The 27,768-nt window shown below is 44.9% G+C and overlaps 2 protein-coding genes across 5 annotated transcripts in view; one reads left to right on the plus strand and one right to left on the minus strand.

Annotated features, from left to right (window-relative positions):
- Positions 1-12,447, plus strand: part of AVEN (apoptosis and caspase activation inhibitor) — a 731,650-nt gene extending 719,203 nt beyond the window's left edge. For 3 of the 4 annotated variants that reach the window (XM_063948022.1, XM_063948020.1, XM_063948023.1), the window contains 2 exons: positions 10,245-10,521; positions 12,173-12,447. In XM_063948022.1, coding sequence (XP_063804092.1) covers positions 10,245-10,521; positions 12,173-12,276 — 381 coding nt within the window. In that variant the 3' untranslated portion in view covers positions 12,277-12,447. The remainder of the gene's footprint in view (positions 1-10,244; positions 10,522-12,172) is intronic. The other variant, XM_063948021.1, reaches the window with a different exon arrangement.
- A 655-nt stretch (positions 12,448-13,102) lies between these two features.
- Positions 13,103-27,768, minus strand: part of RYR3 (ryanodine receptor 3) — a 1,295,770-nt gene continuing 1,281,104 nt past the window's right edge. Inside the window, 1 exon segment of the mRNA XM_063948019.1 lies at positions 13,103-14,204. Coding sequence (XP_063804089.1) covers positions 14,109-14,204 — 96 coding nt within the window. The 3' untranslated portion in view covers positions 13,103-14,108.

Here is a 27,768-nt window from a genome sequence, read left to right on the forward strand (position 1 = left end):
GAGGTTTTACCTTACAAGGGTGATGTGTTGTTTGGGGAGGGGCTCGCAGATCTGGTTTCGACAGCTACCGCGGGTAAATCTACCTTTTTACCTTTTGTTCCCCAACAGCAAAATAAAACTCCACAGTATCAGATGCAGTCCTTTCGGTCGCATAAGCCCAGAAGAGGTCGGGGCTCCTCCTTCCTTGCCAGAGGTAAGGGCAGCGGAAAAAGAACACCTGCTTCGGCTAGTTCCCAGGAGCAGAAGTCCTCCCCGGCTTCTGCAAAATCCACCGCATGACGCTGGGGCTCCCCTAAGGGAGTCCGCACCGGTGGGGGCGCGCCTTTGATTATTCAGCCAGGTCTGGGTTCGGTCAGACGTGGATCCTTGGGCGATGGAAATTATTTCCCAAGGCTACAGGCTGGATTTCGAAGAGGTGCCCCCTCGCCGATTTTTCAAGTCGGCCTTACCAGCTTCTCCCCAAGGGAGGGAAGTAGTGTTAGCTGCAATTCAAACGCTGTACCAGCAGCAAGTGATTGTCAAGGTCCCCCTGGCCCAACAGGGAAAAGGGTATTATTCGACCCTGTTTGTGGTTCCGAAGCCGGATGGTTCGGTCAGACCCATTTTTTTAATCTAAAATCCCTGAACCTGTACATGAAAATATTCAAATTCAAGATGGAATCGCTCCGAGCTGTAATATCCAGCCTAGAAGGGGGGTATTTTATGGTGTTACTAGACATAAAGGATGCTTACCTTCATGTCCCCATACAACCCTCTCATCAGGAGTACCTGAGATTCGCTGTACAGGACTGTCATTACCAGTTTCAGACGTTGCCGTTTGGGCTTTCCACGGCCCCGAGGATTTTCACCAAGGTGATGGCGGAGATGATGGTGCTCCTGCGCAAACAAGGAGTCACAATTATACCATACTTGGACAATCTCCTGATAAAGGCGAGATCAAGAGATCAGTTGCTGAAGAACGTGGCGCTCTCCCTGAGAGTGCTCCAACAGCACGGTTGGATTCTAAATCTGCCAAAGTCTCAATTGGTTCCAACGACTCGACTATTGTTCCTAGGCATGATTCTGGACACGGAACGAAAGAAGGTTTTTCTCCCGTCGGAAAAAGCCCAGGATCTCCAGACCATGGTCAGATACCTGCTAAAGCCAAAAAGAGTGTCAGTTAATCAATGCACTCGAGTTCTGGGAAAAATGGTGGCAGCCTACGAGGCCATCCCCTTCGGCAGGTTTCATGGAAGGACTTTTCAGTGGGACCTTCTGGACAAGTGGTCCGGGTCCCATCTACAAATACATCAGACGATAACACTGTCCCCCAGGGCCAGAGTATCTCTCCTGTGGTGGCTGCACAGTGCTCACCTTCTAGAGGGTCGCAGGTTCGGCATTCAGGACTGGGTTCTGGTGATCACGGACGCGAGCCTCCGAGGGTGGGGAGCAGTCACACAAGGAAGAAACTTTCAGGGACTGTGGTCAAGCCAGGAGGCTTGTCTGCACATCAACGTCCTGGAATTAAGAGCCATATACAACGGCCTACGACAAGCGGAGGCTCTTCTTCGCGACCTACCAGTTCTGATTCAATCAGACAATGTCACAGCAGTGGCTCATGTGAACCGCCAAGGCGGGACAAGGAGCAGAGTCGCGATGGCGGAGGCCACCAGGATTCTTCGCTGGGCGGAAAATCACGCAAGCGCTCTGTCAGCTGTCTTTATTCCGGGAGTGGACAACTGGGAAGCAGACTTCCTCAGCAGACACGATCTCCATCCAGGAGAGTGGGGACTTCATCAAGAAGTCTTTGCAGAGATAACAGGGAATTCCTCAAATGGACATGATGGCGTCACGCCTCAACAAGAAGCTTCGGAGGTACTGTGCCAGGTCCAGGGACCCTCAGGCAGTAGCGGTAGATGCCCTGGTGACACCGTGGGCGTTTCAGTCGGTCTATGTGTTTCTTCCTCCTTCCTCTCATCGCAAAAGTTTTGAGGATCATAAGACAAAAAAAGAGTACAGACAATACTCATTGTTCCAGACTGGCCTCGAAGGGCCTGGTACTCAGATCTTCGGGAAATGATCACAGAAGATCCTTGGCCCCTTCCTCTCAGGGAGGACCTGTTGCAGCAGGGGCCCTGCGTGTTCCAAGACTTACCGCGGTTGCGTTTGACGGCATGGCGGTTGAACGCCGAATCCTAGCTGGGAAAGGTATTCTGGAGGAGGTCATACCTACTCTAACGGCTAGGAAGGAGGTGACGGCGAAACATTATCACCGTTATCTGGCGGAAGTATGTCTCTTGGTGTGAAACCAAGAATGCTCCTACGGAAGATTTCCATCTGGGCCGTTTTCTCCACTTCCTACAGACAGGAGTGGATATGGGCCTGAAGTTAGGCTCTATTAAAGTACAGATTTCGTCCCTATCTATATTCTTTCAGAAGGAATTGGCTTCTCTACCAGAAGTCCATACTTTTGTAAAGGGAGTGCTGCACATCCAGCCTCCTTTTGTGCCCCCAGTGGCACCCTGGGACCTTAACGTGGTGTTACAGTTCCTTAAATCTCACTGGTTTGAGCCCCTTCAAACGGTTGAATTGAAATTTCTCACCTGGAAGGTGGTCATGTTATTGGCCTTGGCATCTGCAAGGCGTGTGTCAGAATTGGCGGCCTTGTCTCACAAGAGCCCCTACTTGATTTTTCATGTGGATAGAGCGGAATTGAGGACTCCTCCTCAATTTCTGCCTAAGGTGGTGTCTTCATTTCATATGAACCAACCGATTGTGGTGCCTGTGGCTACGAGTCACTTGGAGGACTCCAAGTCCTTGGATGTAGTCAGGGCCTTAAAAATGTATGTGGCTAGGACAGCTAGAGTGAGGAAAACAGAAGCCCTGTTTGTCCTGTATGCGGCCGACAAGGTTGGCGCACCTGCTTCTAAGCAGACTATTGCTCGCTGGATCTGTAACACGATTCAGCAGGCTCATTCTACGGCTGGATTGCCGTTACCAAATTCGGTAAAGGCCCATTCCACTAGGAAGGTGGGCTCTTCTTGGGCGGCTGCCCGAGGCGTCTCGGCATTACAGCTTTGCCGAGCAGCTACTTGGTCGGGTTCAAACACTTTTACTAAATTCTACAAGTTTGATACCCTGGCTGACGAGGACCTCGCATTTGCTCAGTCGGTGCTGCAGAGTCATCCGCACTCTCCCGCCCGGTCTGGAGCTTTGGTATAAACCCCATGGTCCTTACAGAGTCCCCAGCATCCTCTAGGACGTAAGAGAAAATAAGATTTTAAACCTACCAGTAAATCTTTTTCTCCTAGTCCGTAGAGGATGCTGGGCGCCCGTCCCAGTGCGGACTACATCTGCAAGACTTGTATATAGTTGTTGCTTTCATAAGGGTTATGTTACAGTTGGAATCGGTCTTTAACTGATACTGTTTTTTGTTCATACTGTTAACTGGTTATGTGTACTCCTGGTTATATGGTATGATTGGTGTGGGCTGGTATGAATCTTGCCCTTAGGTTAACAAAATCCTTTACTCATATTGTCCATCTCCTCTGGGCACAGTTCTCTAACTGAGGTCTGGAGGAGGGGCATAGAGGGAGGAGCCAGTGCACACCCATACTAAAAGTTCTTTATAGGTGCCCATGTCTCCTGCGGAGCCCGTCTATACCCCATGGTCCTTACGGAGTCCCCAGCATCCTCTACGGACTAGGAGAAAAAGATTTACCGGTAGGTTTAAAATCTTATTTTTTCACTGTGATTTAGTCACCATATCTCTCCTTTATCTCTGCTGGTGCTGACTACACTGCGCAGGGGTTTGGGTTTAGGGATATAGTGCTGCTAATAATTGTACTGTGTTACCTCATACTGCAAGTTATATCATGTCTGCTTCTGAGGGTAACGGTTCTGGGGCGGAACACTCTGCTGGTGTTGCTGAAGCCACAGGCACATATGGGGAGAATATAGCAGCTGTGGGCTCTGGTTCTGGGGGCTCCTTGCCCCCCAGTGGGACTGTGGCAACAGAGGCACATACTGACCCTCCGTGGGCCGCGTTTTCCACGCTTCTGCAAACGCTAGTTCATAAACTAACACCCCCTATGGGACCCCCAATGCCGGTACAACCGTATGTGGTCCCTGCAGCTAACCCGCCGTGGGCGGACGATTTATCTGCTCAATTAAAGAAGTTGAACCAGTCCCTGACTACTAAAAAGTCTGACCATCGCTCGCCTAAGTCCAAGAGGTCCTCTAAGCGAGCGCTCGTCTCCTCACAATCCACTGCTGTCACTGACACCTCGTCTGATGAAGACAGCACATACACTGACCCTATAGGTTCTGACTCCGATACGGCTGATGGGGAGGGTAGTTCACATGTGGATGTTCCTGATCTTTTGGAGGCTATTAAGTTAATTCTGCAGATTACGGATGATCCCGAGCCATCCGTTCCTCCTAAGAAACCAGATAGGTTCAAGCGTCAGAAGGTGATTAAACAAGTTTTACCTCACTGTGACCACCTAGTGGATATACGTCAGGAACCCTGTCAAAGCCCGGGTACGAAGTTTGTGCCTCAAAAGAAGATGCTGGCTCGCTATCCCCTCGCGCCAGAGCTGTCTAAGAATTGGGAAACGCCTCCTCCAGTAGACTCATGTGGCTAGGATGGTGGTTTCCTCAGCTCTACCTGTCACTACCGCCACGTCTCTAAAAGAGCCTACGGATAAACGTGTGGAGGGTTGTCTGAAAGCTATTTACACCCTCACGGGTGCTGCACAAAGGCCCACTATTGCAGCTACATGGGCGGCAGAGGCTATTAAAGCATGGGCCTTGGAGTTAGAAGCTGAAATCTCCTCTGACCATGGTAGACAATGCTTGTCATATATTATCACAGCTTCTCGCTATATTAAAGAGGCGGCTTCTGGTGCTGGTATCCTAGCAGCCAAGGCCTCTACTACGTCAGTCCTGGCTCGCAGGATATTGTGGCTGAGATCCTGGTCTGTGGATCTGGACTCTAGAAAAACCCTGGAGGTACTCCCTTTCAAGGGGGATATTCTGTTTGGGGAAGACTTAAATAAGATAGTGGCTGACTTGGCTACTGCCAAAACTGCCTGTCTGCCTAATACTGCTCCTTCTGTGTCGAAGGCCAAAGGCACGTCCTTTCGCCCCTTTCGTCCTTCAGGTAAAGCAAAAGGTCAGGCGTACCATAAGCAGGCCCACACTTCCAAACCTGGTAAGCCGAAGCCCAAAAGAGCCTGGGCTGCCCGTCAGCCAGCAGCCAAGACCGATAAGCCTGCCGCATGACGGGGCGGGCCTCTCCCTGGGGGATCCCAGGGTGGGGGGCCGGCTTCTAGGGTATACCCAGGAATGGTTGAAGACCACTTCAGATGCCTGGGTATGGGAAGTCGTCACTCGAGGTTACGCCATAGCCTTCAAAAACCGACCACCTCATCGATTTTGCCAGACAGACGTCCCGTCGGACCAGACAAAGGCAAACACTCTGCATTCGGTGGTACAGACCCTTCTGGACACAGGAGTCGTAGTACAGGTGCCTCTTGCTCAGAGGGGCCGGGGGTACTATTCTCTGCTGTTTCTAGTCCCGAAACCGAATGGGTCCTCCCGGCCCATTCTCAACCTCAAGGCATTGAACAAGTTTGTGAAGGTTTCCAAGTTCCGTATGGAAACCCTTCGCTCTATAGTTCTGGCCTTGGAACCTGGGGACTACATGGTCTGCCTGGACCTACAGGATGCTTACCTGCATATTCCTATAGCAGTGTCACATCAACAATACCTGAGGTTCGCTATTGGCAACCTCCATTACCAGTTTCGGGCATTACCTTTTGGTTTAACAACGGCTCCGCGAGTCTAACCAAAGTTATGGCGGTGATGACGGTGCCGTATCTGGACGACTTGTTAATCCTGGCAAATTCCCCAGATCTTCTCCTGCGTCATCTGGATATGACGGTCCGGTTTCTACAAGCCCACGGGTGGCTCATCAACTGGAAGAAATCCTCCCTGGTCCCTGCTCAGAGCATGGTGCATCTGGGAGCGCTGTTGGACACTCACAACCAGAGGTTGTTCTTGTCTCAGGAGAAAGTCCTGAAACTTCAGGACAGGATTCGTTGCTTCCTTTCTCGTCCGCAAGTGTCGATACATTCGGCAATGCAGGTGCTGGGCCTCATGGTATCAGCATTCGACATTCTCGCCCCCTCCAGAAGCTGATTCTAGCCAAGTGGGACGGCCTGCCTCACCGGATCAGGTCTCAAATGATCTCTTTGACTCTGGAGGTCCGTCTGTCGCTGCTCTGGTGGCTCCAGGATCGACAATTGTGCAGAGGCCGTCCCTTCTGGATATCCAACTGGGTCCTGTTGACGACAGATGCCAGTCTAAGAGGTTGTGGCGCGGTGCTGGAGCAGCACTCCTTGCAGGGTCGGTGGACCAAGGAGGAATCTCTCCTCTCGATCAACATTCTGGAATTGCGGGCGGTCTTCAATGCGTTTAACCTAGCCCAGCATTTGATTCAGAACCGTCCTGTTCAAGTACAGTCGGACAACGCCACCACAGTGGCTTACATAAATCATCAAGGCGGCACACAAAGCCGTTTGCCAATGAAGGAAGCCTCACGGATTCTACGTTGGGCAGAACGCCATCTACCGGCAATATCGGCAATATTCATTCCGGGAGTCCTGAATTGGGAAGCGGACTTTCTCAGTCGTCAGGACGTGCATGCCGGCGAGTGGGGCCTCCATCCAGAAGTGTTTCAACTACTCGTGGAAAGGTGGGGTCTTCCAGATGTGGATCTGATGGCGTCTCGACACAATCACAAGGTTCCGGTCTTCAGAGCAAGGACAAGGGATCCTCAAGCAGCATTCGTGGATGCGCTGGCAATGCCGTGGAGGTTTCGGCTGCCGTACGTGTTCCCTCCGGTGTCACTCTTGCCCAGGGTAATTCGGAAGTTCAAGCAAGAAAAAGGAAATCTGCTTCTCATAGCTCCGGCGTGGCACAGACGGCACTAGTTCTCAGACCTGCAAGGTCTATCGTCAGAGCGTCCACTTCTACTTCCACAACGCCCAGACCTCCTCGTTCTGGGCCCCTGTGTCTACCAGGACCTAGCCCGGCTGTCTTTGACGGCGTGGCTCTTTAAGCTTCCGTCTTAAGAGCTAAGGGTTTTTCTGAAGAGGTCATTAAAACTATGTTGCGGGCCCGGAAACCGGCCTCTGCTCGGATTTACCATCGGGTCTGGCATTCCTACTTTGTTTGGTGCGCATCTAACCATTATGACGCTTCCAAGTTTAGTACAGCCAAACTTTTGGCTTTTCTACAGCAGGGCCAAGATTTAGGCCTGCGTCTGGCCTCCCTCAAGGTTCATATTTCTGCCTTGTCGGTGTGGTTTCAGAGAAAAATTGCGACTTTACCTGATGTTCATACTTTCACTCAGGGTGTGTTGCGTATCCAACCTCCCTATGTCCCGCCTGTGGCTCCTTGGGACTTGTCGGTGGTTTTGGAGGCGTTGCAGGAGCCTCCATTTGAACCCCTTGGTTCAGCTGACCTTAAGTGGCTTTCCCTTAAGGTGGTGTTCTTGCTGGCTATTGCCTCTGCTAGAAGAGTGTTGGATTTGGGTGCCTTGTCTTGTAGTTCCCCATATCTGATTTTTCACCGTGACCGGGCGGTTCTTAGGACTCGTCCCGGATGGTTTCTTCGTTCCACCTTAATCAGTAGATTGTGGTTCCAGCTTTTGTCTCTCCTGATTTGTCTCCCAAAGAGCGGTCTTTGGATGTGGTACGGGCTCTCCGTATCTATGTGAAGAGAACTGCTTCTATTCGAAAGTCTGATTCTCTCTTTGTTTTGTTTGGATTTCACACACGTGGCTGGCCTGCTCACAAGCAGACCCTGGCCAGGTGGATTAGAATGGTGATTGCGCATGCTTATGTGAAGGCTGGTCTGTCAGCTCCTGTTCATATTACGGCTTATTCTACTCGGTCTGTTGGACCTTCTTGGGCGGCCCAGCGTGGTGCGACCCTTGATCAATTGTGCAAGGCGGCTACGTGGTCCTCCGGGAACACGTTCATAAGGTTCTATACCTTCGGTACTGCCGCTTCCCAGGATGCTTCCTTTGGACGCCGGGTTCTTGTGCCCGCTACAGTGCATCCCCTCCCATAAGGAACTGCTTTAGGACATCCCTATTGTCCAGACTTTTGGAGCCCAGTGTACCCCGCAGCAGAAAACGAGTTTTATTTAAGAACTTACCCTTGTTAAAACTCTTTCTACGAGGTACACTGGGCTCCACAAGGCGCCCACCCTGACGCACTTAGCTTCTTTGGGTTGATATGGCATTAGCCGCTGACACTTCTCTTGTCGTGAGAGTGTGGTGTATGTGGCTACTAACCGTTGTCGTCTCTTTTCCTGCTACTGCATTGGGCTGGTTAACTAAACTGAGCTCCTGTGCTGGGAGGTGGGGTGATATAGAAGGCAGCGCTGTGCATTCTGGGAACAGTCAAAGCTTTGAGCCTGTTGGTGCCTCGGATCAAGATCCTACTCTACACCCCATTGTCCAGACTTGTGGAGCCCAGTGTACCTCGCAGAAAGAGTTTTAACAAGGGTAAGTTCTTACCATAAAACTAGTTTTTTCATTCCAATACTTTTTACCCAGTTGGTTATATAATCGGTACCAATTTTACGGAATTGTTAAGTTTTAAGCGAGAGTGATGCTAAAGCGTATACAGGTATGAGACTGAACTAGCCTTACGACTGATAGCTGCTTTAAATTTAGCGCCGACTTCGCTGAAATCCTAGCAGTTCTGTCAAATTAGAACTTACTACATGTCTCTAACAGTGGTCATTACAATGGACAAATATTCAATTGTCTATCGCTCCCGATCTCCGGTCTAAAGCAATGAAAAATATGGGGAGGGGGTGATATTCAATTGGGCTTATTTATCACGCTCAGAGCTGCCATCAGAAATTGCAGGGCTCCTCTAGTATCTTAAATAACTGTCTCCTCTGTGGCGGCGTCCATTTTGGGAGGGAAGTTTTCAATACAGAGCTGCTGGAAGGTCGGAGGACAGCGGCAGAACAGCGTGGACAACCGTGGGACGGCGGACAGGTGGCTGCATGAGCATCCCAGGCCCTCCTCTCTCTGTCAGAGAGGCTGGGCCCGGGACAGATGTGCCCCCAGCACCCCCCTGATGGCGGCCCTGATCACGCTTGTCACACCCAGAGAGGTCGGGTTTAACCACGTAAAGCATCTAAACCCGACCAAACTAATGTGTGCGAGCGAAATGTCCCATTTGAGCACTCAAACAGATTACTTTTTGCGTATATGGGGGGCGGGCGAGCTGATATGCAGGCACCAGCAGCCGATAGCGCCCGAATGGAGCAACAATTGAATAGCTCTGTTGGGTACTACAGTATCTACTGGCTGCTGGTACCTAAAACAATTGAATAACGGCCAGTGTGTTTATACGATGTTACAATGTAGCTTTCCTACACAGTGGAGTGCAGTAACACACATTGCAATAATCATTCTTTCAGAAAAGCGTTGTTTTGTAATTATTGCAAAAACGATGAGAATTTGCAATACAGGTTGAGTCTCCCTTATCCAAAATGCTTGGGACCAGAGGTACTTTGGATATGGGATTTTTCCGTATTTTGGAATAATTGCATACCATAGTGAGATATCATGGTGATGGGACCTAAATCTAAGCACAGAATGCATTTATGTTACATATACACCTTATACACACAGCCTGAAGGTCATTTTAGCCAATATTTTTTATAACTTTGTGCATTAAGCAAAGTGTGTCTACATTCACACAATTCATTTATGTTTCATATACACCTTATACACACAGCCTGAAGGTCATTTAATACAATATTTTTAATAACTTTGTGTATTAAACAAAGTTTGTGTACATTGAGACATCAAAAAACAAAGGTTTCACTATCTCACTCTCACTCAAAAAAGTCCGTATTTCAGAATATTCCGTATTTCGGAATATATGGATATGGGATACTCAACCTGTATTGATAAAAGTGTGAACTTTGAAGAGAAAAAAACATTGTATAGTGACAATATTTCAGTAACTAATGACTATATTTTCTAAATAAATAGTAAATATTACTATTAGGTGTAATTGCATGGTTTAGAAGTGAGGCGGACTTTACAAATAATGTCACGGAACATGTGACAACTGATTATTATATTTTGAAATGAATAATTAGGAAATACAAGTAGTTTAATTAATGTGTGGAGAAGTAACATAGTGGTCATTGTTTTGCTGTAGGAAGAGCTGCCTCAGGAGCTTCCTCCATTCATGTTGAAGGGTAATCCAAACATGGCCCCAACTTTCACTGCCCAGATAATAACCGGATCTACAGTGGCATCTGATCAAGCGGCAGCTTCTTTACCAGAACCCCAAACACCACAGAACCCCTCTCTGCCAGCCCTGGATGAGGAGCTGGATTTCCTGCTTAGCCTGGACGCTCCCATCAGAGAAGAAAGGGCAGCATCTCCTGGTGTGACTAAACAGCATGACGAGCAGGTGACATGTGAGGAACATGGTAAGAGTTCCATGTGCCAGATTTCATCACTGGCCTGAAAAAATCTGATTTCTGAATGAGCAGCATGTGAACACTAAGTTAATGACCTTTACAAATCACATCTAAAATAGTTGTTTGTATCTGTGTGGTCGTACCAGGCCTTCCATTCTACTAATATCCTCCTGGGGTTTGCCGTTCTGCTTTGTGCCCAGTCTAGATTTATATGTTTCTTTGCATTAAAGGCAGCTTGTGCTGTCAGACACTATGCTGCTTTCCCCATTAAACAAGCTGGATCTTAACAGCTGCCAGATCAGCTCCAGTTATATAGAAATCTCACGCTGCATTCTCACATGCATGATTGATGAGCCTCTCTCATTGTGCATTATTCAGAATGTAGTTGAATGCCACATTAACCGCTAAAGCAGTGCCAGGACAATATGTGTAAGCCGGTCTGTCATACTCTGTGGGGAGGATGTCACTCAGAGGGGAGAAAACATGTGACTCTTTAAAGGCAGGGAACTGTCAAACCAAAGCAAGATCTAGTCACAGCATGAAGGAAGAGATGCAGCCATAGTCTATGGGGAGGATTATATTAAACACTATATATCAGTCCAGCATAAAGTTTCATTTAGAAGATGACTACACAGAAAGGCGAAGGAAGAACACTTACAGTAGTGTTTTATGTGTCTAGTTATGAACTTTATTTATCCCATTAAAACGACTGACTCAAAAATGACTTTATTTATGGTCTCAGCTACTGAAGTTCACAGCAGTCAGAGGTTTGCTCTGCATCAGTTTTCCAAACACATTCCACAGGAACTTGTAACAGTGCATGTTTTCCAAATCTCCCAGCAGGTATATTCATTATTAACTGGCACATTTTAAAAGAGCCACAGATAGGTCTAATTATGGGGGTCATTCCGAGTTGTTCGCTCGTTATTTTTTGTTGCAACGGAGCGATTAGTCGCTAATGCACATGCGCAATGTCCGCAGTGCGACTGCGCCAAGTAAATTTGCTATGCAGTTAGGTATTTTACTCACGGCATTACAAGGTTTTTTCTTCGTTCTGGTGATCGTAATGTGATTGACAGGAAGTGGGTGTTTCTGGGCGGAAACTGGCCGTTTTACGGGTGTGTGCGAAAAAACGCTACCGTTTCTGGGAAAAACGCGGGAGTGGCTGGAGAAACGGAGGAGTGTCTGGGCGAACGCTGGGTGTGTTTGTGACGTCAAACCAGGAACGAAACTGACTGAACTGATCGCAGATGCCGAGTAAGTGTAGAGCTACTCAGAAACTGCTAAGAAGTGTCTATTCGCAATTCTGATAATCTTTCGTTCGCAATTTTGATAAGCTAAGATTCACTCCCAGTAGGCGGCGGCTTAGCGTGTGCAAAGCTGCTAAAAGTAGCTTGCGAGCGAACAACTCGGAATGACCCCCAATAATCCTTGCGATTGTGTGAGGAGACCTGTAAAACACGCATTGTTAGAGGTCCTTGAGGCCTCAAATTGAGAAATACTGCTCTTCTTAATGGTGTGCATCATACGTCTGTATAATGGGAACATTCTCAGTTAGTATTTGAGAAGGTAAGTTACTGACACATAAGTGTAGTTTAGCATAATTGTGACAGGACCAGGTTTATACACTCATCGCTGATTACTTTTAACTATGTTTCAGCTATCTCTCCTATGACAGATCATGCCGGCTCAGATGCTCTGGAGGCACACAAAGCGGTGACGTCTGAAGATCTGGAGGACTGGCTGGACAGTATGATCGGATGATGACGTGAGCAGTGTTGTCTGCAATGAATGTTTTATTCCTTTCATGTTGCTATTGGTTGACTTTGATCAACACTGAATGTTTAAGTAAAGTCAACAATTATTCTGCGTAATACAAAACCATGTAACGTACGTCATAATCTGATAAACACACATTAGAGCAAAACAAAAAGACATCTTGTGTATTTTCTGCGTCTAATCCCTGAATGCTTTGGCCACAGAATATCCGGAAACAATTTATCTTTCTAGCCCTTGTGAAGTGTCTTTTTATTACCAATGAATTGTGTCTGCATAGTAAGACAAAACAGCTCAGCTGGTTTATCATTTATTTATTGCGATGGGCACTTTATTGTTTTTGAAGATAAATGCATAAAGGTAGCAGCTTCACTACAGCACTTACCAATGACCAGAAAGCAGTGCTTGAATTTGGCATAAGATTTCCATTTAAGAGAATATAATGTAAGATACATTCCAGTTTCTTTAAATAACAACAAACTGTCATTGAAAGAAAAATTAAATAGCAACTTAATGCAGTTTCTCATTTCATACAGTAAGACAAAGAACAGCACAATTTCTGTGTATTTCGTCAATCTAATATACTAACATGAAAAAGAAAACTTCTTGCATAGCTACGTCTACAGACGGTTAAGGCACTTAGGGGTACATTTACTAAGCAGTGATAAGAGCGGAGAAGTGAGCCAGTGGAGAAGTTGCCCATGGCAACCAATCAGCACTGCAGTAACATCTATAATTTGCATACTATAAAACGATACAGAGCTGCTGATTGGTTGATGGGGAAATTTCTCCACTGGCTCACTTCTCTGCTCTTATCACTGCTTAGTAAATGTACCCCTTAATCGATTAAGTTCAGGGTCGAAAAAGTGTTAAGTAGTAACTTTTCCCTTACTATCTTTACCTTCAACTGCCTGAAGCTTCACAACTACTGCTACACACTACCACCTTTTGTAGACTAGACTATCTTACATAGGTAAACTTGTATAGTTCAGAGCCCTGGGCAGCAGATGCCCCCCAGCGGCTCACCTGTAATACCTAAGGCCATGACTGTTTCAGCCTGCGTATGTCCGATTGAATTCTTTCAGGCTCCAGAGCACAAACATTCTCCGAAACAGATGCAGCAAACTTGAATAAACCCGGCGTCTGTGACTAGCATTAGATTTTACATTTTCCTTTATATATAGTGACATAGTCAAAAGCCTCAGTATGAAAGTACAAAACAAGAAATAACCTCTGCATGCTTCTCCAGACACAGAATCAGTATGGCAGAGATGACTTAACTGTTGGTGTGAAGATAAATATTGTGCACTGAGTGTGTCAATTAGCCCTTTAATTCTGGGGCAGCCAGATGTGGCATTTTAATTACGAGATGTCTGCCCATGTTTATGTGACTGAGAAAATCAAGAGTTGATGGGGAGCGGGTGCATTCAGGCTGATTATCAATGGTTTATTCGGAAACTTTTGGCTGTAGCTCTTTTCTGGTTTGCTCCAAAATAACATCTACTGTAGTTTATTTTTTCTTATTATTTTTAGTGACTCAACAAATGCACTATGGTTAATTGACCATGGTAGAGCATCCATTTATTGATGTACTGTAGTGATTTTTTTTTCTCCTGTAAATCTGGTACTTCATTGCACATATGTTATAGACCTTTATATGTACTGTAATATACATCCTTGGTTTTATGAAAAGTACATGGATCCACACAAGCCTTGCTTGGCGGAAGAGGTCTATCAGTAAATGTGCCGCATTGGGCAAGTTTTTGTTCCGGTTTCAGTCCCTTCCCAATGGATTATGCTGTCAGATTGATGTCAGTTCATTATCCAAGCAGATCTTCATATTGCTTGCGGAAACAGTCACCCGCTGGGAAGAAGTCCCAGCATCTCTCCTGATACATCTTCCAAACATAAGATTCCTGCAAGACAAAAGATAAATTAACATACAATTATATGCAGGTGCTTAAAAAAACAGAAAAGTAATATAAATAAATTTCTATATTAAAACGAACAGCTGCGATAATACTTAAATTAGCCACGAGGAGGTTTAGTTGCCGTAGTAACAGCGTGGAAATGCCGTCAAAAGCACCGAATCTTGCCACAGACTCACTGATTTTTGAATGCAGTCCTGAAGGGCCCCGGACAAAAATCAGTGAGTCCAGAGATAATGTAAGTACAGTATGGCTTAATTGATAATTGAGTAGACATCTTAGTTGGAACAAAAGAAAGGAAATGCAGTTACTTTCTAGCAATATTGACAATTCCAAAATACAACCAAAGATTATGAGAAGTAACATAAGAATCCAAGGGGTATTGTATATTTATTAAGATTTATGGTCTGTCCTCCAAAAATAAAGATTCTTTATTGAGGCCATAAGGAATCTTTATTCACCTAAATGTATTAAGTCTAAGTGGAGAAAACAGGGGCTCCAATAAGAACCAGTCCAGGCAATCCGTAAGTACTAAAGGGATTGCATATCCGAGTCCCTACCGCACTGTGCAAGCAGGCATCGCCAGGAAGGCACCCGTCTCCCGAACAAATGTGTTATGTAGCCAATAGGCTATACTAGGCCATCTGAAGATGGCGTTAACGCCTGGGGTCAAGCACACTTGGTAAATGTACTAATTTTGCAGCCGCCAAAAAACCTATGATTAAGAGGGAAATCCGGCAAAATAGGACAGATAAATGGGTGTGGTATAACAGATAGACAGTGTCTAGTTAGACAGTCAATAAAGACACCACATGTTAGACAGTCAAAAGGTCGACAGGATCAAAAGGTAGACATGAAAAAAGTAGACAGTACAAAAGTTCGACAGGGTCAAAAAGTCATAAGGTTGACATGAAAAAGGTCAACATAAAAAAAAAGGTAGACAACATCTTTACTTTGCATTTTTGGGGTTTGTGTAGATAGTTTTGTCATCTGGGACCCTCAGTTGTAGGATACCCTGATAAATGTATGCCCAATTTCTGAAACACAGTAACGATAATAGAAAATATACTAATGTATCAAACAGGATCAATTTATTAGTAAATTATAGATAAATGAGGATTTGTATTATATCTGGAAAGGTGGTCATGTGGCACCTTAATATCTACGGTACTGCTTTATAATTATATACTGAACTGACTGCTGTTCAGATGCAGATTGTGTTCGCTTAACGTATGAATGTGATTTGTTGCTGATATGAAATGTGTACATTATGCATATACCAAATGTATACGTCAAATTGTGACATGTATGATGAACAACCAACCTATATTTTTTACTGCATAATGTGACTAGTTTATTTGGTAGAGCATTCATACTGTACATTGTGCTAAACGATGCAGTGTGTGAGAGATGCTAGTTTCAGGTCTAGGGAATATGTGATATGTCTGATCTGGTCACTAACGCATCACGCTTTTGTGTGAATGTTAAACTAAAGGTGCCCATACACTACACGACTTGTAAACAATGCAATCTCGTTAACGATTTCCTTTGAACTCCTCGGCACAGTCCTGGACAAACGATTTTGTGCATACAAATAAGATCGATCTTAAGATCTGAGGAGTGCCAACATCCAGGAGCCTGCTGTTGTTAACGATAGCTTCAGAGCTTCCCTGCAGCCGAGACTAACAACCCGCGGGACTGCGCATCATTATCAACACTTTATCTCCCTCTCGTCTAGCCCTATTCTTCCTCTCTCTCTCCCATCTCCCCCTATTTCTCCACACTCTCATCTGCTCGTATTCCTCCTCTCTTTCTCTCCCATCTCCCCCTATTCTTCCTTCCTCTCCCATCTCCCCCTATTCCTCCAGTCTCTCTCTACCGTCTCCCCCTATTCGTCCACTCTATCTTGTCTGCATGTATTCCTCCTCCTCTCCCGTCTCTCCCTATTCTACCTACCTCTCTCTCTCTCTCTCTCCCATATCTAGATTCTTACTCTCTCCCATCTCCCCCTATTCCTCCAGTCTCTCTCTCCCATCTATCCCTATTCCACCACTCTCTCCTCTGCTCGCATTCCTCCTTTCTCTCCCCCATTCCTCTCTCTCTCTCTCTCTCCCATCTCTCCCTATTCCTCCTCTCTTTCTCTCCCAACTCCCCCTATTACTCCTCTCTTTCTCTCCCATCTCCCCCTATTCTTCCTTTCTCTTCCATCTCCCCCTATTCCTCCACTCTCTCTTGTCTGCATGTATTTCTCCTCTCTCCCCCTATTCCTCGTAATTTCTCCCATCTCCCCCTATTCTTCCTCTCTCGCCCATGCACCCCTATTATTCCTCTCTCTCCCGTCTCCCCCTATTCTACCTCTCTCTCTCCCATATCTACATTCTTGCTCTCTCCCATCTCCCCCTATTCCTCCAGTCTCTCTCTCCCATCTTCCCCTGTTCCTCCACTCTTGTCTGCTCGTATTTCTCCTCTCTCTCCCATCTCCCCCTATTCCTCCTCTCTCACCCATCTACGCCTATTCCTCCTCTTTCGTTCACCTCCATTCCTTCTCTCTCTCTCACCCTATTCCTCCGCTCTCTCTCCCATCTCCCACTATTCTTCCTCTTTCCTTCGCCTCCCATTTCTTCTCTCTCTCCCATCTCCCCCTATTCCTCCTCTCTCCCTTCGCCTCATATTCCTTCTCTCTCCGTCTCCCATCTCCCCGTATTCCTCATTTCTCCCCGCTTTCCCTATTCCTCCTCTCTTTCCCATCTACGCCTATACCTCCTTTTTCTTCCATCTCCTCCTTCCCCTCTTTCTCCCTTTCCCATTTCCCCATATTCCTCCTCTCTCCCTTCACCTCCTATTCCTTCTCTCTTTCTTTCCCATCTCCCCTATTCCTCCCCCCTTTCTCTCCCTATTCCACCTCTCTCTCCCATCTACGTCTATTCTTCCTCTCTCCCGTCTACCCATATTCTTTCTCTCTCTCATCTCCCCCTATTCCTTCAGTTTTTATCTTCTGTCTCCCCTATTCCTCCACTGTCTTCGTGTGCTCGTATTCTTCCTCTCTCTCCCCCATTCCTCTCTCCCTCTCCCCCTATTCCTCCTCATTTCTCCTATCTCCCCCTATTCCTCCTCTCTCTCCAATCTACCTCTCATCTCCCCCTATTCTACCTCTCTCTCTCTCTCTCTCATCTCTAGATTCTTCCTCTCACTCCTATCTCCCCCTATTCCTTCAGTCTCTCTCTCCCGTCTCACCCTTTTCCTCCACACTCTGTTGTCTGCATGCATTCCTCCTCTCTCTTCCCCTATTCCTCTCATCTCCCTCTCCCATCTCCCAGTATTCCTCTTCTCTTCCTCTCTCTCTAATCTCTAGTTTCTTCCTTTCGCTCCCATATCCCCCTACTCCTCATTTTTCCCATCTCCCTTTATCCATCCTCTCCCATCTATTCCTCCTCATTCCTTCGCCTCCCATTCCTCCTCTTTCTCTCCTTTCTCCCCCTATTCTTCCTTTCTTTCTCTCCCTCCCGTGTCCCCTGATTCTTCCTCTCTCTCTCCCCCATCTCACCCTATTCCTCTCTCTCTCTCCCATCTCCCCCTTTTCCTCCACATTTCTCCCATCTCCCCCTATTCCTCCTCTTTCTCTCCCTCCCATCTCCCCTGATTCTTCCTCTCTGTCTCATCTATGCCTAGTCCTCCTCTCTCACTTCGCCTTCTATTCCGTCTCTATCTCCCCCTATTCCTCTTTTTGCTTTCTCCTGTCTCCCCCTATTCCTCCTCTTCCTCTCTCCAGTCTCCCCCTATTCCTCCTCTTTCTCTCTCTCCCATCAACATCCATTCTTCCTCTCTCCACCTTGGCCTCTCATTCCTGCTCTCTCTCCTCCATTTCCCCATTCCTCTTCTCTATCTAGACTCACCCTATTTTTTCTCTCTCTCCCCCTTTTCCTCCACATTTCTCCCATCTCCCCCTATTCCTCCTCTTTCTCTCCCTCCCATCTCCCCTGATTCTTCCTCTCTGTCTCATCTATGCCTAGTCCTCCTCTCTCACTTCGCCTTCTATTCCGTCTCTATCTCCCCCTATTCCTCTTTTTGCTTTCTCCTGTCTCCCCCTATTCCTCCTCTTCCTCTCTCCAGTCTCCCCCTATTCCTCCTCTTTCTCTCTCTCCCATCAACATCCATTCTTCCTCTCTCCACCTTGGCCTCTCATTCCTGCTCTCTCTCCTCCATTTCCCCATTCCTCTTCTCTATCTAGACTCACCCTATTTTTTCTCTCTCTCCCCATTTTCCCCCATTCCTCCTCTCTCTGCAGTTTCTGCCTATTCCCCCCCCCCCATTCCTCTTCTCACTCCACTCTCTTCTGTCTTTCCCTATTCATTCTCTCCATTTCTCCTGTTATTATCCCATCTCTCCCTATTCCTCTTCTCTCTCCTCTTTCTCTCACATCTCCCTTTCTCCCTTTTCCCTCCCCTTTCATGGGAATTGATGGTTTCTAGTTAAGTCATATTCAATATTATGTGATGGCAAAAATTACAGGAATGTAAAGTGTATGCATCACTATGTTAGTGTCATGTACCAAATGTTAAAGGTGTCTCAGTACTGGAGGTATGGGGGGTCATTCCGAGTTGTTCGCTCGTTGCCAATTTTCGCAACAGAGCGATTAAGGCAAAAATGTGTATGCGCATGGTACGCAGTGCGCATGCGCTAAGTATTTTAGCACAAAACTTAGTAGATTTACTCACGTCCGAACAAAGAATTTTCATCGTTGAAGTGATTGACAGGAAGTGGGTGTTTCTGGGCGGAAACTGACCGTTTTCTGGGAGTGTGCGGAAAAACGCAGACGTGCCAGGATAAAACGCGGGAGTGGCTGGAGAAACGGGGGAGTGGATGGCCGAACGCAGGGCATGTTTGTGACGTCAAACCAGGAACGAAACGGGCTGAGCTGATCGCAATGTAGGAGTAAGTCTCGAGCTACTCAGAAACTGCTAAGAAATTTCTATTCGCAATTCTGCTAATCTTTCGTTCGCAATTCTGCTATGCTAAGATACACTCCCAAAGGGCGGCGGCCTAGCATGTGCAATGCTGCTAAAATCTGCTAGCGAGCGAACAACTCGGAATGAGGGCCATGATGCAGAATGTGTCTGAGGAACTTTTTACCTAAACACAGTGGAGATGCATCCAGGCCTTAATGGACCTGACAGAAACAAAGGGAAAGTAGACGTCTCTTTTGTAAATGCAGAGGTGTCCAAAAGTTTGTTTGAATAGGAATACTATACCTTTGTTACCAACTTCTGATTATATGGAAAGCTATAAAAACATAGAATTTGACAGCAGATAACCAATTGGCCCATTTAGGGGTATATTCAATTGATGTCGAATTACGGCGTGGATTCATCAGTTTTCAGATTCAACACTATTCGACAGCCAAAACCCTCTACCCGGGACCCTGAATTCGACATATTCAATTAAAAACGGATTCGACACGCCCTCGGTCGAAAAAGGACCAATCATCGAATAGTGGCAGGCCTGGATTCGACTTCCCGCCGTTTGGAATCCTATATAGGGCTTGTTTGCTGCGTGCTCAGCAGCCATTTTGTGAACCTGCAGAGCGGAGTGAGGAGCTGCAGCGTAACATAGTATTTGAGGTTGAATAGTGGCAAATTGCCCATCGTGTTCAACCTGTTTTAAGTTGTGATGATTCTACATACTTGCTAAATAATGTTTTATGACTACTTAACTACTATAACTCATGTTACCCCCAGATTAACCACGTTGATATTTTAAGTATTATAACCTTGGATAGCTTTTTCATTCAGAAATTTATCCATTCCTTTTTTAAATCCAATTACAGAGTCCGCCATTACCACCTTCCCTGGTAGGGAATTCCACATCCTGATTGCCCTAACAGTGAAGAACCCTTTCCTCCGTTGCATTCGTAACTTTCTCTCCTCCAGTCGCAGCGAGTGCCCACATGTCCTAAACTGTGTTCTTTTAATAAATAATTCCTCTGATAACTCTTTGTGATGTCCCTTTACATATTTGAAGATATTAATAATATCTCCTCTTAGGCGCCTCTTTTCTAGTGTATATATATTCAGCCTAGTAAGTCTTTCCTTATAGTCCAGTCCTTTTAGGCTTTTAATCAATTTAGTAGCTCGCCTTTGAACACTTTCGAGTTCACTGATGTCTTTTTTATACAATGGTGCCCAAAACTGAACACAATATTCCAGGTGCGGACGTACCAATGCCTTATACAGCGGCATGATTACATCCGAGTTCCTTGTCTCAATTCCCCTTTTTATGCACGCTAACACCTTACTTGCCTTCTTTACTGCGTTTTGACATTGTGTACAGTTATTAAGCCTATTATCAATGAATACCCCAAAATCTTTTTCCAACTCTGTTTCCCCTAGGCGTTCCCCATTTAATATGTAGGATGCAAGTTTGTTTTTAGTCCCAAAATGCATAACCTTGCATTTGTCTGTATTGAACCTCATTTTCCATTTAGACGCCCAGAGTTCAAGTTTAGATAGATCATTCTGCAAGGACTCCACATCCAATTCTGAATTAATTATCTTACACAGTTTAGTATCATCTGCAAAGATTGACACTATGCTTTCCAGGCCTATTTCTAGGTCATTGATAAATATGTTAAACAGTAGTGGTCCGAGTACGGACCCTTGTGGTATTCCGCTGACTACTGGGGACCAGGTTGAGGACTTTCCGTTGACCACTACTCACTGTACCCTGCTATCCAACCAGCTGCTTATCCATGTGCAAATAGTTTTTCCTAGGCCAATCTCCTTTAATTTGATCATCAGTCTCCTGTGAGGAACTGTATCGAAGGCTTTTGCAAAATCTAGGAAGACCACATCCACTGCTTTTCCTTGATCAAGATTATTCCTTGACCTGTCCCTCACAAACCCATGCTGGTTCTTGCTAATAATCCTAGCGGACTTAAGATACTCCTGTATGACGTCCCTTAGAATTCCTTCCAATATTTTCCCCACTATAGATGTTAAAATAACTGGTCTGCAGTTTCCCGGAAGATTTTTGGATCCCTTTTTAAATAATGGCACTACCTCAGCTATACGCCAATCCTTCGGTACCATGCCTGATCCAATTGAACTATTGAAAATCAAGTATAGGGGTCGTGCTAGTTGTGAACTAAGCTCCATAAGAACCCTCAGGTGAAGTCCATCAGGACCAGGTGATTTACTAATCTTAATTTTGCTTAGTCTCTCCCGGACTACTGCTTCGCTTAAACAATTATCTAACCATGAATCATTACTGTCACAATTGTTATGCTCTACTCCCACCATCAGTTCTTCACTGGTGAATACTGATGAAAAGAATTTGTTCAGTATTTCCGCTTTAATTTCGTCATCATTTATCAATTCTGCCAATTCATCTTTTAATGGACCTATATTCTCCTTTTTTAACCTTTTACCGTTTATGTATTTAAAAAACTTTTTAGGATTGGTTTTACTCTCTACAGCGATTTGCTTTTCATTTTAGCTGCTCTTATTGCTTTTTTGCTATTCTTATTACACTCCTTGTAATACTTGAAAGACTCCTCCTTTCCATTAGATTTAAATGCTTTGAAAGCCCGCTTTTTTTTATCCATTTCTGCCTTAACCTTCTTATTAAGCCACATCGGTTTGAGTTTAATACTCCTGCATTTACTGCCCATGGGAATAAAGTTATGAATATTGCTATCCAGCAACCCTTTTAAAACATCCCACATTCCCAAAGTGTTCTTGTTATTAAACAGAACCTCCCACTCTATGTCGTTAAGTGCGCATCTAAGCTTTACTGAAATTAGCCTTCCTAAAGTTAAAAGTTTTGGTGGAACCCCTGTAGCTATGTTTCCTGAAACTGATGTCGAATGTGATCATATAGTGATCACTGTTACCCAAAGTCTCTCCAACTTTAGTGTTTGATATAATGTCCACATTATTATTAATTACTAGATCTAGGGTAGTTTTACCCCTAGTTGGGTCCTTGACTAATTGAGACAAGTAGTGATCCCTAAACATATTTAAGAACCTGCTGCCCCTCGCTTTAGCACATGAATCGTTACTCCAGTTTATATCCGGGTAATTAAAATCCCCAATGACGTCCCCCAATCCCGCAGCCGTTTTGATTTGCTGCAATAGTTGTTCTTCCTCATGTATGCTAATACCCGGCCGTTTGTAGCACGTGCCTATGACTAGTTTTTTTGCATCAATTCCCCCACTTGAGATTTCTACCCATAGTGACTCCACATTATCGCCAGTCTCCTCATAGATAACCTCCTTTAGGTATGGTTTAAGTGATAGTTTAACATAAAGACATACACCTCCTCCTCTTTTGTTAGCCCTGTCCCTCCTAAAAAGAGTGATCAATTTGGTTTTGGAGTGAGGAGAGGGGAGTGGCTTTGGAGAAGCGTATCCTGGGTAAAACTGTGGAATCATGGGTACATTTCCCTCAGCCGAGTACAGGAAAAAATATTCTTTTAAAAAATCGAATATATAATACTCTGGGTCATAAATAGAAAAACCAAGTAGATAATCACTTCAAATATAAATAGATATGCTACTAGAAATCAAAAAAGCACCAAAAAATAAAAGTATTTAAGATTTCTTATCAGCTCACACCAGAAAAAGTAGGCGCAATGAAATTAACGAAATGACTGTCGAAAAGCACTGAAGTCGAATCAACATTCTTCAATTGAATATACTTTTGTCGAAATGCCGCATTTTTAACATTACAGACATGAAATTGTCGAATAGTCAAAAGTCGAAACTGAAACTACAGGATTTTTGTCGATAAGTGCCGTATTGAATTGTCGAATCCAATTCGACATGGTTTTTTGGTTGAAGAAGCCCCGTTTTTCGACAAATTAAGTAATTCGACATCAATTGAACATACCCCATAGTCTCCCCCTTTTTTACCCATATTGTTACCTCGAACCCTATTTGATCCTTATTTCTTCGTAAGGATATCCTTATGTCTATCCCAAGCATGTTTAAATTGCTCTACTGTAGGGAGGCTATTCCATTGTCCACTACCCTTTCTGTGAATTTTTCCTCAGGTTTCTCCTGAACCTACTTAACTCCAATTTCCGTGCTTGTACTGGTTTTCTATTACTTATCTTCCTTTGAAAAATGTTTCCCTCCTGGACCTTGTTAAAACCCTGGATATACTTGAAAGTTTCTATTATGCCCCCCCTTTCCCTTGTCTGCTAAAAACTATACATGTTAATATCGTTTAGTCTTTCCAGGTAAGGTTTGTGATGTAGGCCCTGCACCATTTTAGTTGCCCTTCTTTGTGCAACTAGCAACTGTACAGATTATCTAGGCTAGTTACATCAAGGTCTTTGCTGAAAGTGATGAGTGAATGTATCCAGGATACAGGTTCCTTAATATATCCATCACAGCTTTCATCAAGAATTTTGATTTAAAAAAAAGTAAATAAATATTGTTATGGATGGATTATACTAGAAGGTCCCAAAATTATATCTTGCCTTTTTGTCCCAGTCCGGCCCTGGCTTCGGGTGTCACCAACTTGTTCCACCCTGTCCTGGTGATTCTGTTGTCTATTACTACAGTACTTAAGTTTATTTTGTATTTATTTTTAGCTCCATGACAGTACTGACTGATAGCAAATAGAAGAGGCTTAGTGCTTTGCGGCAAGTCTAGGTCCCTTCTGCGCATGTTTTCTGGGGCACAGATGTGCCCTGCACTGGAAGCTCAGACTTTGACTTCTAGTTGCAGGTCCTTCAAGCATTAACATTTTTTCAAAAAGGTTAACTACAGTAAATGAAAAGTAAATAAGGAGAATATACTGATAGCAATAATAGGATTATGGGCGTACAGGTGCCCTTGTGATCCTTCTTAAATAGGGTTCCCCATACTATTCATGCAAAAGCTATCAACAGAGGCAGTCGGCAAATACTATCCATAGCTGGTGGCCCTGTCTCCTGCGCAAACACCCATTTTTGACAGATTACAGCACTTGGGGATCAGCAGAAAACAGTTTGAGTTCCGTCATAAGTTTAATCAATAAACTTTCATATATGAATGAAATGAACATAGAAATATGTGAGTAAATATGTTTTTTTAATTATAATGTCTGCAGGCAGTGAATGGTAGGCAAAAGCATCGAAATAAGTCACATAAATAGTATAATATAAATTGCTAATACTGCAATGTTCCAAAGTAACTGCAAATATTAGAGTAGGGATAATAAAAATGTAGAACTAGCAATATCTTCCTCTGATGACGTAATCCGAGCGACAATGAAACATGTCAGGATTTGTAAGTAACTGTCAGACGCATCTGTGACAGCAGACAATCTCCTGATTTCCATGGGAAATGTCATGGGCATGTATCTAAAGCTCCATGTGTGGTGAAGGGAAGCCAGTTTCTGAAGGATCTCTTGAATCTAGCATAGGGCTGGTCAGGGGCGTTTCTAGAGAGGAGGGGGCCCGTGTGCAGGCTCTGTCTGGGCCCCCTCCTCTCTAGCCGGCAGCGCTGTACAGCTCTGGGCACTAGGGTCCCTAGGGGACCCTATTGCAGTCCCAGAGCCTAGAGTGCATGAGCAAATCACTGGGAAAATGGCGCGGTGGCCATTTTCCCAGTTATTTTCCTACTGCACATGCGCGTATCACCAGAAAAATGGCACCGTGCCATTTTCCCAGTGATTTTGGCAGTGCTGCTGCTGCGCCGCGGGACTCCGGGGGGTACATTTTTAAATGAATGGTTGCAGGGTGTGCGGTGTGGGCCCCCCTGGACTTCCGGGGGCCCGTGTGTACCGCACACACTGCACTCATTATAAGTACGCCAGTGGGGCTGGTGCAAGTGCAGGTACCATTGATAATGGCTGCGTCTGTGGACGCTAGAACAGTGGACAGGATAGGCTTACACTTTCACATGACTTACTTTGGCAGATTTGACATCAGCTGGTGCAATACTGCGGCCATCAGCCTCTATATTGGTATACTATTGAACTTTTGGTATGTCAGAGCATTTCAGCAACTGATCTTATCTATTTGTTTTGGTCATTTCAGGCCTGCACTAAATGGCACCTTTTGTATATTAAAGATTATTGACTAAAATGTACTGTACATGATATTGCATTCAAAGTTTATCTTGCGTTTTCTGTTGATCCCCAAACGTTGTTACATTGATTTTTGTAGGTTTTATTTTTATTCTAGAGAGTTTGTATTTTCCCTTAGCAGCAGCTGGGTGTCATCAATTATACTCAGTGCCTGAGGGTACATGGTTTTTATATTTTCTGGTTCTCTCCACATGCCAATAATAGAATAGCCACCTTGAAGTGACATGGGAACGTGGATGGCGATCATCTACTCTAGATCTTGGCAGCTGGAAACCAAGGAAATAGGAAGTCTGTGAAATACTTGATACCTGCTGTTTGCTCTTTAGCTTTTATTTCAGAAGTACAATAAATAAAATGTAAAATGTCTTGAAAGTGTAAATGAGTGATGTATTTAGATAATATATATTAGTGATGTATTTAGACAGGAGAAAAAAACAATCTATTAATTGGGAGCTAGAAAGGGGACTTTTACTTAAATAATGCAGCTGCTCAAGTGTTTATTGTTGGCAATTAGATCTGGAGATTTCATCTGGCTATAGAATGTTATAACTATTGGTGTGTACTGAGTGTGGGAGAGTCAGAGGTACTGTAGGCGCTAAGCAGTAGTGACCATAGCTTTCATCACAACCGCTACTGCGAAATTATGCTAATGCTGAGGCCAGTGTGCTGTCATCTGACACCATCAGACTTCTAAACTCTGCGGTTGCTCAGAATGTCTGTCGGAATTTGACCACGAGGGACATAGGAACATCTGACACCGGCATCCCCCAAACAAGCCCACCAACTCGAGCCACTCACCCCATCACCACCCAGGAGTGCCTATCAGAACTGTATGGATCTCTATGCAGTTCTCATCTGCGTCCGCCGTGGTGAACATTGAGACGCATGCGCATAAGTAAAACTGTTTTACTTGCATCTGGGTCTGAATCAGGCCCAGAGTCTCTACTCCCTGAGCTGTGTCACTGGCTTTCTCTCTTCCTTTGCGCTCGCCACACTGTCGGTATGCCGGCGGTCGGGCTCCCGGCGCCGGTATGCTGGTCGCCGGGAGCCCGGCCGCCGGCATACCATGCTACACCCATAAAAACTCTGTATTTTATACCCGTTTGCATATAGATATGCTTTTTTTGTGGGATGAGTTGTTCCAATAACTCTTTGGTTCTATACTGGATTGTGTTTCTTTTTCTATATGGATGGAGTTTGCTTATATTATATAAAATATAAGAGGATGCAAAGGATTTTAACAAATAATGGCAGCGTTGATTGAATAAATAAAGTAGGATGGTGACTAGTGACGTAACTACTGTGGGTGCAGATGCTATGGGGTCTGGGATGCTTCCAGGGCATGCTGCTCCCCATGCACCCTGTCATGGGTTGCCTCCAAGGCCCACCGCTTACCCTTCACCTCCGCCCGACACCGATAGCATGTCCCCACATTGCAGCAAACTTTCCCCCAGCAGCAGGGCAATGCAGTGCCACGATTCCTGGGTATTTAAAAGAACGGGGCCTAAAGCTCCTCTCTCTCTGACACTGTCTCTCTCTCTCTCCCTTTTCTCTCTCCCTGACACTATCTCTTTGACACTATCTCCCTTTCCCTTTCTCTCACCCTGACACTCTCTTTCTGTATCATTGAACTGTCTCTCTCTATCTCTCCGGTCATTCAATGCCAAATCCAACTCGTCCGTCTTGGATTTTCATGAAATTTGGTAGGATGTCAGACAACATAAAGTTACTCAAATACAGAATGTAAAATACACAGTGTTCATGCAACAGGGCTGCAAACATGACACAATTTTTTTAAATTTATGCTTGCCAGGTCAACTTCAAAAACTCTACTTCTATTTGTGGTAGTACTTTCATGCTGGTCTTGTTTTGAAGCTAAGGGACCATAGTTTGCATAAACAATAGTTTTAGATTTAAACATTTACTTTTTCATTTCAATGTCAGATGATGTGACACTTGACCTTGAATATCTAAAAAAATGTACTTTTAATATTTTTTTTACATAAAGTATGTTATACAGTTAAATACAATCTCTATAAGTTTCATTTTGGGATGCCTTTGGGAACAGGAGAAAAAAAAATCTAAAAATTATACAGTATATATCACATCCAATAACATACCTGATTCTGTACCATAATGCAGTATACTACATACATGATGGTGATGGACCATTGGGATGTACAAAACTGATTAAAACCTCCTGTGATGTTCAATGAATATATTTGTGACATAACCTACCCACCAAGCATTATTATAGGCGCAAGTCACAAAGCCTTTTATTTCTTCCAAATGCAATGTTTCCTTCACTTCACGTGTAACATCATCAAGTTGATGTTGGGATTCCTGCTGAGTGGCACTTATTTACCACATCTCATGGGAAGAATTCATGTGATGGACTTGGCAGCTAGGGTTATTTTACAATGTCTTCATACAGAACAAATTATGGCTCCAAGACAACTGTTTGGGTAAAGGGCAA

This window comes from Pseudophryne corroboree, chromosome 12 (assembly GCF_028390025.1).
Source record: "Pseudophryne corroboree isolate aPseCor3 chromosome 12, aPseCor3.hap2, whole genome shotgun sequence".
Taxonomy (NCBI): domain Eukaryota; kingdom Metazoa; phylum Chordata; class Amphibia; order Anura; family Myobatrachidae; genus Pseudophryne; species Pseudophryne corroboree.